At 43.8% G+C, this 12347-nt stretch overlaps 1 protein-coding gene across 1 annotated transcript in view; it reads left to right on the forward strand.

The window, feature by feature from the left end:
• The window catches only part of pkd1a (polycystic kidney disease 1a), a 65005-nt gene extending 52809 nt beyond the window's left edge, over positions 1–12196 (forward strand). Inside the window, exons 46-56 of the mRNA XM_070828554.1 lie at positions 1050–1252; positions 2149–2343; positions 2431–2570; positions 3130–3260; positions 3607–3691; positions 3838–3963; positions 5027–5198; positions 5315–5605; positions 7139–7273; positions 8525–8851; positions 9039–12196. Of these exons, the coding sequence (XP_070684655.1) occupies positions 1050–1252; positions 2149–2343; positions 2431–2570; positions 3130–3260; positions 3607–3691; positions 3838–3963; positions 5027–5198; positions 5315–5605; positions 7139–7273; positions 8525–8851; positions 9039–10088 (2855 nt within the window). The 3' untranslated portion in view covers positions 10089–12196. The remainder of the gene's footprint in view (positions 1–1049; positions 1253–2148; positions 2344–2430; positions 2571–3129; positions 3261–3606; positions 3692–3837; positions 3964–5026; positions 5199–5314; positions 5606–7138; positions 7274–8524; positions 8852–9038) is intronic.
• The last annotated feature ends 151 nt before the right edge of the window (positions 12197–12347 follow it).

The following is a 12347-nucleotide window of genomic DNA, read 5'->3' on the forward strand; positions in this document are numbered from 1 at the left end:
TACTCATCATGAACAATGATATTTTGTACAATCACTCCAAACCATAAGAGTCTCATCTCTGGTTCTCTCCTAAATATGTGAGCAATTTTGAGTTTTATTATAATTTTATTCTTTATTTGTTATTTTATTATTCTAATTATTTGATTTTTGTAATTTCCCTAAAATCAAAATTCAGAGCTCGGATAGTGCTCCCTCTTCTTTGTTTCAAGATTATTTTAGCAAGCAAAATGAAAGAAAGGTCTTTGTTGTCGGTAAATCACACGCAGGTGCAAAAGAACATCTTTGTTGTTGTGATGTTATTTCAGATTTCATGTAATTGGCAGAGCAAAGTCTTTGTCAAAGATCTCCAAATCGGAGTTAAAAGGGCATCTGAAAGAGCATTCCTCATAGATCGATCATCTGCTCTGCCCTGCGTGTTTTGCTATCTAGTCGGATTAGTGACACAGGAACATAAATCACCCTATTTTTTATAGGATAAAACCTATAATCATTAGGTAAAGAGCAAAATTTGAGTACCATCTAAAAAAGAAAGATAAGTAATGAGTAAGACTGACTTTTATACAGTAATGAACTATGGCTATAGTTATGGCTATTTATGCATGGTGCTTTCATTTTGCTGTCTTGATGTCTAATAAGTAAAAGAAATATTTTGTTGTTGGAGAAAAAACATTTATCTGAGACCAAAGATCTTATGACATCATTTGTTCTTCTTGGAGAAACTTGTTTGGTTGATTGTATTTTATTTACTGAATAGACTGTTGAAATCGAATTAAACTATTTGTTTTTGTGTGAAGTGTGAAATTACCTTCAAAAGTGTATATATCAGACAAGACAATCAAAATGCCAACTCCTTACTCTTAAATAGTTAATACTGTGAATCAAAAGTTGATATAACTCTGTCTTCATGTCTGGCTTTTTACTGCCTCATCATCCTGCTTTGTTTTAGAGCATCATGTCCTCTTGGGTCATTTCATTTCACTTTTCTTTGTCAGTATTTCCTTTTACAAAGTTCTTTCCTCCAACCCCACTCCTTCCTTTCCCCTCTCCAGTTGTCACAGACGTGTGCCGTCCCAGACGGTTTCCTCCCTGGTGTGGACGTGCCGCCCTGTGGGGCAGCTGGGCAGGAATCGCCCTGGCCAGCGCTGTTTCAATTTGGGCAGGTCACGGCTTCAGTCAAAGTGTGGCCATGATGTGGCTCATCTCCTGTTTTGCCAGTTTCCTGTGCTCCTGCCTGCTGTTGGAGCCAATTAAGGTACATTTATTCTGTCTTCACCAAAGACATAGACATTTTAATTTAATGCTACTCAAATCAATATCTCTCATTAAGAGTGGATCAAATAACTATGGGCAGTTTGAAACGTACTGCTTGTAGAGCCAATTATCACCAGAAATTACATTGTTTTGGTTTGTATGGCCTGCTACTTTACTGTGTTGGCTCACTCTCACTGTTCTCACCAACCCCGTTTTCAGCCGCAGCAGGCAGCTGTTTCCAGCAAAAAAAAAGCTCTTAGCTCTGAAACCGGTTGTACTCAAACCGACAGACATTCAAAGTCAGCAAGTAGCTGGTGAGCATGTTGGAGCATTAGCAGCTGAAGTGCCAGATATTTCCCACAGGAGTTGGCAGAGACCAAAAACGGAGCTAAAAGTAGAGTTAATATTGGACTTGGCTAAAAACATATCTCTAAATGAATTCTAATGTTGTCTGTATCAGCTGGATGTGCAAATATGCAACACTAACATGTTCGCCATGCCAACTTTATAAGATGATAATATTGTGTTGTGTTTAAAGCTTGTTATGCTGCCCCCATGTGGCCAAAAAAGTAACAGACAGGTTTAAAAAAAACCCTGTAAGTCTTCAGAAGGACTCAAAATGACTGACTGACTTCAAGTTGAAAAACAGACTGTTTTTCTATGTCCCTGAAAAGCTGGAATTTCATGTGTATACTGCACACGCCCAAAAGTTCCTGTAACTAAATTCCCATGTAGCTGTGGTCATGGTAACACTTTGTGTCCCAACTGATGTTTTCCTCTTTTCATTTCAGCTGATGAATCAGAATCACGCAAACGATTTTCGGTTGAGTAAATTTAACAACCTCTTAAGTTTCCAAACCTAACAGCACCGTTTGTCCTCCGCCCTCTGTCCCGCAGGTGTTGTGTGAGGCAGTTTACTATGCAGTGTGGGTGCTTCGCCTGCGCCCAGAAGACCAGGACGTGCTGGTGGAGTTCCCCCGGGTGGAGAGAGTGGTGCAACGGGTTCCCAGGGTGAGACCGCCACAGGGCTTTGCTCTGTCTCAGGCTCGGCATCAGGCCAGAAAGGTCCACATGTTGCACACCATGCTGAAGGTGAGCCAGACAGAGACAGAGGCACAAGGTTAGAGACATGATGTGGGACATTGGCTCTGAATACAACTGTTGTTCCTTATTTTTCAGAATTTCCTGGTTTACATGTTTTTTCTGTTGGTGGTTTTGCTTCTCAACTACTCTGACTCGGCCAAAGACACACACAGCCTGAGACTGCGCACTCAGCTGCAACGAGCACTACACACACCTGAGTACCACAACATCAGCAGGTACACACACACACACACACACACACACACTTATAGGTACGATTTCAGTGGCACACTTAACCACACCTGAAGATATTCTGGAGGTCAAAACGTGAATTATATTTCAAAAAAATATTAGCTTAGACCTTTTATTAGTTTCCTTTATCGTGAATAACATCTTATTTCATTAAGGGAGACCTTCTGCTTCTAAGACTTTCTGGCAGACACAGTGAGCGGAAAAAAAACAGATTTCCGTGCTGCTCCCATGACAGAACCCCTAGTTTTTCTCTTGTGTACTCCTGAGACCTAAGCTGGATGTTTTATTATATTCAAGCATCTCAAGAAATTGGCTCAAGCGAAGTGTGTCCATAACTAATGTTTGTTTAAAATGAAGCAGATCCAGAGTGTCTCTCAGTCGACTGTACAGCCATCCTGAGCACACACAAACACACTGTAAGATGTTCTCAAGTAGTTTGTTAGCAAATGTTGATCCAACATTGCGACAGCTCTGTAATGTAGCATATGACAAACACACAATACGTGTTCTTTTCAAATCCTCGCATTTTTTTTATTCCCTCAGCCGTGATGACGTTCTGACGTGGCTGAATGAGTCGCTGTTACCACGGCTACTGAATGACTCCGCGCTCGTGAGAGACACGGGAAGCGTTTTACTCGGCACGCCGAGGCTCCGCCAAGTCCGTGTCACACAGGGTGAGATTAGAATGTGGTCACTTTCTTTTCCTTTGTTGTGAACATGGTGGGAGGAAGATTCAACAAACTGAGAATCTCACTAACCTACTGAGACTGAAGACGCATGAAAAATAGATATTTTTGGACATGTTTTTCTTTTTTTCTTTGTGTCATTTTTTTTTTTTTTGATAATATCGAGTCAACTGAATAAAACCTTAATGTTTAGCACCATGGGTACTCCAGCAGACAGTATTGGGACTGTTTCTGAACATCTGTTTACTTAACTCATCCTCAATTAGTTTTCCTTCAAGGGGAATTAGTTACATTAATGCAATTTAATCTAAATTTGATCCTCTCTGATGTGCAGGTGGTTCCGGGGTAGCAGACAGTGTTTGGGGAAAGGGCAGGGTTCGGGAGAATCTGCCTGCTTTCAGAGCTGGCGATAAAAACTGGTAAGAAAAGGATCGAAAACCAGGCTTTAAGAAGGCACGCGTTAAGTTAACTTGTAGGTCAGATTCAGTATCTGTTCAGCATCTGGTCTTTAACTTTGACGATGTTCTTTTTTCTCCTCTGTGTCTCCTGTCGCTCATCTTTCCAGGGTGCGGCGTTTGGGTCAGATGAGGGTGTATAACAGCGGAGATGTTGTCCACCAGCTGAACAGAAGCCTGGAGGAGGCCTCTTCCTCCTTGCAGCAGCTGCAGCAGCTGCACTGGCTCGACCACAGGTAGTGAACTGGGAAAGTCAGGACTGGAAATAGTAGGAAAACTCAAATACTCTATACTACAGATATTAAATGCATAGGTCAAGCCAATAAAGTCGATAAAAAGTGTTTCATGTTTCATATAAGTTTATTTTTGAGGTTTTAAAAGAGAAGTTTGCTCACTGATCTCACTGACCAGGTTGTTCCAAAGTCCAGGGGCCAGATTTAAGGGAGTGGAAAACGGGCTCGATGTGTATCTGCACACAGTTTCGCAATGACTGGAATAAGACAGAACCATGGTTTTATAAATCTGAAGTGCAATTTGTCTCACAGTCCGCAGTCATTAAAAAGCTACACATGAATGGTCTGTATTTGTAGAGCACCTTTCTAGTTATTTCAGCTACTCAAAGCGCTTTACATGACATCCCCATTCACACATCATCACATCACATCATACTCATCCACACACTGAAGCCATGCAGCCATGCTTCAGGAGTAAGTAGGGGTTCAGTGTCTTGCTCAAGGACACTTCGACATGTTGGGATCGAACCCCCGACCTTCTGATTGAGGGGCAACCCACTCTACCACTGAGCCACAGCCGCCCTTAAACAATGAATAGAAAACATTCCAGTAAAGAATGAGCTACGAATGTGGGCTGGCGTTCAACAATTTTTCTGAAAATGATAACTGATGGCTTAAATAACAATTTAATCTAGTTAATACCACATTTGGTGTTAGGTTGCAGATATTCAGAGGGGAGCAACTGAACGTCAATAAAAAGTGGGTGTTTGAGGTCTCTTTCAGCACTCTGAACTGTGTCTTTTGAACAAAAGCAGACTTTTTATCTTTCATTTGAAATAAAACTTCCTGTAATGGAATCACTCAGCTTAAATAAGATAAATAAAATATTAAAGCTCCAAAAAAGAGATGTAACCAAAACAGGAAGTGACTCTGAAATATCTTGACTCCTGATCTCATCACAGTCCATTAAGTGTGTATTTGTGTGTGTGTGTGTGTGTGTGTGTGTGTGTGTGTGTGTGTGTGTGTGTGTGTGTGTGTGTGTGTGTGTGTGTGTGCGCGTTCATAGGACCCATGCTGTATTTGTGGAGTTCTCACTCTTCAACATCAACACAGACCTCCTGGCTGTCTTCTCCTTCCTGTTTGAGTTTCCAGTTTCTGAGCGCGCCCAGTCCAGCCTTGACCTTCTTGTCATCACTCTATGGCCAATCACAGGCCTGGACCTGCAGCTGCTTCTCATGGTAACCACTGGCAACCCGTACAAAAAAAGCTGCAGTTAAATCCCCAGGCCTTGGTATTATTTTGGTGATGGGTCTCCAGTCTACATGTTGAGCGTGGTGGTTTCCTGTTTTGCCAGATCGTCCTCCTCGGCCTGGTGTTGTATTTCCTGGTCCGGGGGATCTTGGGTTTCCTCAGAGAGGGCTACGTGTACTTGCTGTCAGCCTGGAGGCTCCTGGGCATCTGCAAACTGGCCCTGGCAGCGTCGGTGTGCGGGCTGCACCTGAGTCGCTGCACCATGGCCACGCGGCAGTGGACGTCCTACCTGAAACACCCACGGGACGCATTCACAGACTTCCTCCCCCTGGCCAGACAGAGTCAGATGTACACAGTCATGTCTGCCTTGCTGTTGTTCATACTGGTGCTCAAGGTAAGAGAGGGAGACCAGAGACAGCAGGGCTACCTAGAAATGTATCAAGGAATAACTCCTGCTACAACTTTGGTCTCATTTTTCTAGTTTTGGCGATCAGGCTTATCAGTGATTAAAAAATACTGTAGTTAGTTAGTTTTTTTAATAAACAAACAAATGTTCAGTGTTACTCACCAAAGCATTCGTAACAAACACGATGAATAACATTTCCCCCCTCATAAAAGCTTATTAGCTGTAGTGTTTAGATCCATGTGTACTAGTTTCCACTCCTTTTCTTCCCTGCATTTGTTGGCACATTACCACCACTAGCAGGAATGTATATACAGTCATCCACATCCGCACTCTTGTGTGTGAGCACCAACTCACAATGAACTGATCTTGTTCACAATGATGTTCTTGTTGTTGTATTGTATTGCAAGTGTTGTGTGTGTATATCCAAAGCCTGATAGATCTTACTTACTGTGCCATGGGGCTCTATTGTTATCCAAAAACACATCAGTGAGTCACAGTGTTGCACTGGGTAACTTGTTCCTTCAAGTTGATTTAGAGTCAGTCCCCATACAGCATCCTGCTGTTAATAACACTCACTACCACCATGTGTGTGTTAATACCCAGCTGGCAATAGTCCCCAACAAATGCACTATTTTCTCTATTCATTCCTGTTTAAGTAACATTTGCTGAAGACTTTTTCTGCTTAAGAAATTGAAACTGCATTTGTGAGCAATTTTTAACGTGTATACTTCAATAGGAACTAATTGGCTCCGAGTGTAGAGCCATAGAAAGGGTCAGGAAGTCATTAAAGGTGCAGTGTGTAGGATTTAGGGGGATTTATTGGCAGAAATGGAATATGATGTTCATAAGTGTGTTTTCAGTAGTGTGGTATCACCTGTAACTAGCTTTCATTAGGTTAGAATGAACCTTTTATATCTACGAAAGGAACGGATCCTCTTCCATGGACTCCATCCTTCTACAGTAGCCCAGAATAGACAAACAGGGCCTGGAAGAGAAAGAGGAGGAATAATATATTGTCTTGAGAGAGGTTTGAAAACCCAAATGTTGACAAATGGAGGATCATACTTGTTATTCACACAAAAAAAAGCAAGGGAGCATGAATCCTCGTTGGCCACTGTAGCTTCTCCTTCACACGTAGAAATATTCAGTTAGTTGCAGTCTGCAACCTCACCGCTAGATACCACTAAATCCTACACACTGCACCTTTAGTACTGAGAGTCTGCCTAACACATGGCTGGCTTTGAGCCTTTCATGTGATTTGATGACAATAAGGAAAATAGTACGTAATATAAAGTAGTATATATGGAGTAATGCCATCCTAATACATTCTGGTTCAGTGTAACGTGCTTGACATAGCTGTGTGTGACACTGAGAAGATCAGATGGATTATCTGCCAAATAAATGTGATGTGAAATCCACAATGTCATCATGACAGCTAGAAGTGAGGGACAAAACTCTGAAAATAAGTTGCAACATAATGTCGGGGTTGTAATATCGACCCCTCTGTGTTTGATGATCCAGGCTTCCCACCAGCTGCGGTTTCTCAGAGAGTGGGCCGTGTTTGGCAGAGCTCTGCGACGCTCAGTCTGGGAGCTGTTAGGAGTCGCCCTGGCTCTACTGCTGTTGGTGCTGGCTTACTCACACACAGGACACCTGGTCAGACTTTTTCTCTTGCCTGTTCCTTCTGCTTCTCTCCCACAGAGCCTCTCCCCCACGCACACACACACACACACACACACACACACACACACAGAAAACACGTGCATTGTGTATTCTGTACAAGAGCATAACCTTGTCCAAAATCTGTCCTCCCACACGTTTACTTTTCATGCATGGTTATGTTAAGTCTGTTAAGAAAATGTTTCATTGTTACGGCAAAAGTCCCTTTTCTTTACAACACCAGTTGTTATTCTGTAGGTAGAAAGTTCAGTAAACCTTCACTTAAGCACAGACTGCATAACACAGTTGCACTGTTCAGCCGCCTCATTGTTCTGACTGCTTTACCAATAGTTGATAATATGACAACACTTATTTATATCATTTAGAGTATAGTATATTGAATGTCAGAGGAAAGGTCTCACCTGTGTATATAGTAGCTCAGTGTTACCCAGCAGAAATGACAAAAGTATGTTACATGAAGAAACACAGAGAGAAGAAAGATGAGAAAGAAAATGAGGAAATATAAGAGTATAAGTTCCAAAAGCGTTTATCAGACAGTTTTAAAAAGAGGACACAGTAGCTTTATGGTGGAGCGCCATCATCAGGTCAAAATAATTTCACTTTGTCCAATACTTTGATTTCTGACCTAATTTTATGTTCATCACATTGGACAAAAGAGAAGCCTAATGTAATGTGATGTAAAACAACCACAAAACTAACCTTCCCATCAGCCTCAGCTGTTCTAAGTGTTCATTGCTAATTAGCAAATGTTGGAAAGCTAACACACTAACTGTTAACAAATAGTAAACTTCTCTATGTTTGACTCAGTCTTTAATTTTGAAAAATGCACAAATATAAAATATTTATAAGCTCGGTGTGTAATATTGTGTAATATTTCCTAAAAACATCACAGTGTTCGTCTCTCAGTTCGTCTCTCTCACTAACAGGTCAATCTGTCTGAAAGTTTGTTTTTATTCTCACCAGTGACATCCACATGTAATATCTGAGTTATTGATTTACTGCTTCACACTGCAGTGAAGCTTATTTTTGCCGCAGCTTCACTTTAAATTGAGACCGACTGAACCCATTTACTGGCCTTTGTTTCCAATTTGTGATTTGCTTTGTCTTGAATTGTGTTTAATCCTTGTTTTGTTATTTTTTCCTGCTTTCATTGAGTTTTATTTGTCTGATATTTACTGTAAGGAATGAGCAGTTTTAAACTTTTCCTTCCTGCCGCCTCCACTCCAGCTCTTCCACTCTGTATTGGACGGCTACGGCAGCGTGAGCTCTGCCTGTCTGTCTTTGTTGGGCGCCGGTGGACGTGGGCTGCTGTCATGGTGTCCTAGCTGGACGACTACTGGTCCCTCCAACACATTCGCCTCACTGGTTTTCCACGTGAGCTTCGCCGTACTTCGGCTGGTGTTGCTGTGGCTGGTCACCTCTGTGTTACTGAGGAACTACCGGCGCGCACGAGCAGAGCTGTACCGTCCAGCTGTGGATCTCCAAGACTACGAGATGGTCGAGCTGTTTCTCAGACGCCTCAAAATGTGGATGGGACTCAGCAGGGCCAAGGAGGTATATTTTCTGTTTCATAGCAGCAGCTGCTGTGGTTATTGTATGTATAGACGGATAAAAAAGGATTCATAAAAGCACTCATTGGTGGCCATTACTCCAGGAACAATCCACGATTTATAGGTTAATCATTGCTCTTTCCCCTCAAATCCTCCATCTTGTCTCTCTTCTTCTTCTATCTTCTTCCTAGTTTCGTCATAAGGTGCGTTTTGAGGGCATGGAGCTGCCACCCTCCCGCTCGTCCTCCACCAGCGACTGTAAGTCCCTGTGCCTGCCACCGCTGGACGGCCCCGACTCCCCTCCCACCCCAGACAGCGTCGATGCAGGCTCTGAGGCTTCGTGGCGCCCGGCCTCCTCCAGCCCCTGCAGCCTGACAGAAGCCCCGGGGATCGGCCTGGGCCTCGGGTTGGGCCTGGGCTTGGGGCTCAGTCCAGGAGTGGTGATGGGAAGCACCAGCTGGAGGGAGAGAGCAGAGACGGAAGCCTCTCTGAGGAGACTCCTCCCCACCCTGGACGCCCTCCTGCAACAGCTTGACCGCGTGACTATGGCCACAGAGGACCTGTACCACATTGAGTGTCGACTGGAGCGAGCCCAGAGAAAGAGGAGGCGTAGAGGGAGGGAGAGAGGAGGTGGCAGTCGGGGAGCGAGGAACGACGCAGGACAGAGAGGGAAGGGGGAGGACAAGGACTCTGCTGGATGGAGAGAACGAAAGAATGGTAAAGAAAAACACAAAGGGAGCCGAAAGGGGAAGAAGACGGATAAAAGTGAGCTTCCAAAGGACTGTGGAAACACTGCTGCCAACCCCAGAAAGACTCCAGTAGCCACACCAGTTCCCTTTTTAAAGCCCAGACCAGCCTCTGCCACCACACATACCTCCGCCCCTCAGCCATCAGCCAAACCTTCAGTCAGTGCTCCTCCCTCTACACCCGTCATCGATAAATCCGACTGCTCCACTCTCCCAGTCTCATCAGCGAACGTCCCGCTGCCCAAAACACCAACTGCACCTCCATGCACCCCTGCAGCCACGCCTTCCTTGCCGTCCACCCCCGCCCCAACGCCCATTAGCCGGGACTGGGACCCGCCCAAAGAGAGAGAGACCCTCCCCTCATCCAGCCTGTTCAACCACCCGGCTCACACCACCACCATTCCCACGCGCAAGCGAAAACGCAAACCCCCACCCCTCAAAAACAAGGTGCACCCCAACCTAGACAGGCACGGCCCTGGACACCCCAAATCCTGAGGACTCTGGATAGGGCGATGGACGGAAGTGAAAAGTGGAGCAAAAGAGAGAGAGATTTAATATTGGGTTCAGGACGAGAGGGGGGCGGGGGCAGCAGGCTTTGTCCCCTGGTGCCCCTCTCTAAACCCAGAGGAAGGAGACAGAAGAATGGAAAAGTAATAGGATCAAGTACAGGAGGGAAATAAGAATCACAGAGAGTTTGGAGTTATGAAAGATGAACAGAATGCAATAAAATATGACTTTGCAGGCTGATTAGCAGCAATCCGTCCAAATCTTAGTTCGGTTCTCTCAGAAAAAAGGTGCAGGTCACCAGATGTTAACTGAGCTGGTTTAGTCAGCTAAGAAAAGGTCAACGTTGAGACCAAGAAATACTCCTATTCCTTATTTCCCCCGAACTGAAACTGACCCCCGATCCCATGTGACCCTGGAGGTCACACGGGGTCACTGACAGGAGCACACCAGCGTGCTCACCCGAGGACTTAACTGAAAGCAGACGATGCTATCAGCCTTTTTGTATATCTCAGAAAACTGTTTCTCAGTCATGTTGTCTGTCTGCGTAGCTTTAGATTTTATATTTCGGTCACCATGGGTACTCGTGGCCTGTCTGAAAATCGTCGTGTTTTATGAACCCACGGACAAACGCACATGCAGGTATACACATGCATAGAAATAACACTGTAGGCACTGACACGCTAATTGTAACGTGTCCACTGAGGCACAAGAGAAAACAACACACACCACACACACAACACACAAACACACACACACACACACAACACACGGTTGTTGGGATCCCAGCAGCCAGTTCTTCAGGGTGCAGATTTGACCGTCCTCCCCAGAGTGGACAAGCGGGAAAAGGTGAAAGGGAAGTGGCACTAGCACAGAACAAAGTAGCGTAGGAGTGCTACTGAGGTTTGGTTGTAGAGAAAAGTTGAGGAAGCAGGAAGGATTTGCCTTCACTCACACAGTGAAGTTCTCCCATCATAAAGCTATAACAACTCCCAGTGCGATTATCTTTACAAAATGTTTTTTTTTTGTTGTTTTTTTTATGTGTTGTGTTCATTATGGTTGTGATTTAAATGCACTTTTGTTCTGATGTAGATTGTTTGTTTTTTGCGGTGAGGTGCGGTGTAAAGTAATAAGCTCAGTGTCCAAACCAATAGAGAAAGCTTCACTCATACTGTATGTTAACTATAAACGTCGCCAAAGCTTTTGCATCATTTATGCATTCTGAGTTTTACCATGCCAAGTAATTCATTCATTCATTTTGTACTTAGCACTTTATTTTCTAATGGAGCTGATATCCAATGCCATATTTATCTCTCGTGTCAACTTTCCATTTCATATCTACATTATAGAGACGTCCTAGTAAGTATTATCGAGGTGTTGAATCCATAGCTAGCGTTTGTTTCTCCCTTTGTCTTCTGTTGGTACTTTTGTTGTTAACATTCCTGTTTTTTTATGTCTTATTTTGATCAACATACGTACTTCCTGTGTCCAGTGGGCAGATCTCAGGGAACCCACCCCTTTCCCCAAAACCTGGAACGACAACCAGGAAAACCAAAACGGGGAGGGGGGGGGGGCAAAGTGGGTGTTTTCAGTAACCTACGGAAATGATATATTTTGTGGTTAAATCATGCCACTGACTTTGACTTCCAGCCTGTTTTAATCTTCAGCTTCTTTCTCCTCTAAGCCAAAAGTCAGGAAGTGACGTGTCGGCGCTCTGTTGTCATGGTTTTTTAAAGGAAATGAAAAAGGGCCGGTGTTGCAGAGGTACTGACAGGCATACCAAAGTGTGTCTGACGCCCCTTTTTCCCCTCTCTTCCAATCAAATCCCACCGTTACACAGCCACCCTAAGAGAGATGTTATTTTGAAACATTATCTCACCTTTTTTCCTGCCCAATAAGTTGACCTTATAAAAATGAATGAAAAAGGCCCAGCTTCACGTGTGTGTGTACCTTTCTGTATATATTGGGGCTTTGTGGTGTATATATTTTTGCTTTTCATGATCAGTATTGTTTGTGTGCTGCAGTGGCATATGCATTGGTCAAGCACTGGTGTTGCAAACCCCCAAGTTTTACATTTATCCAGTTTAACTGAAGCACTTCAGCCAAAGCTATCAGTCTATTTAATGTAAATCTCTGTTCACAGAATGCCACTTTTAGAAACCCCAGCAGTTAACGGCTCTGCCAGCCTTCGTATTCCTGCTCTCTGCAAAGTAACAAGACTGTGCCAAAGTCTACATTCGTCTTCTAGCT

The sequence above is a fragment of the Pempheris klunzingeri genome, chromosome 3 (assembly GCF_042242105.1).
Source record: "Pempheris klunzingeri isolate RE-2024b chromosome 3, fPemKlu1.hap1, whole genome shotgun sequence".
Lineage (NCBI taxonomy): Eukaryota > Metazoa > Chordata > Actinopteri > Acropomatiformes > Pempheridae > Pempheris > Pempheris klunzingeri.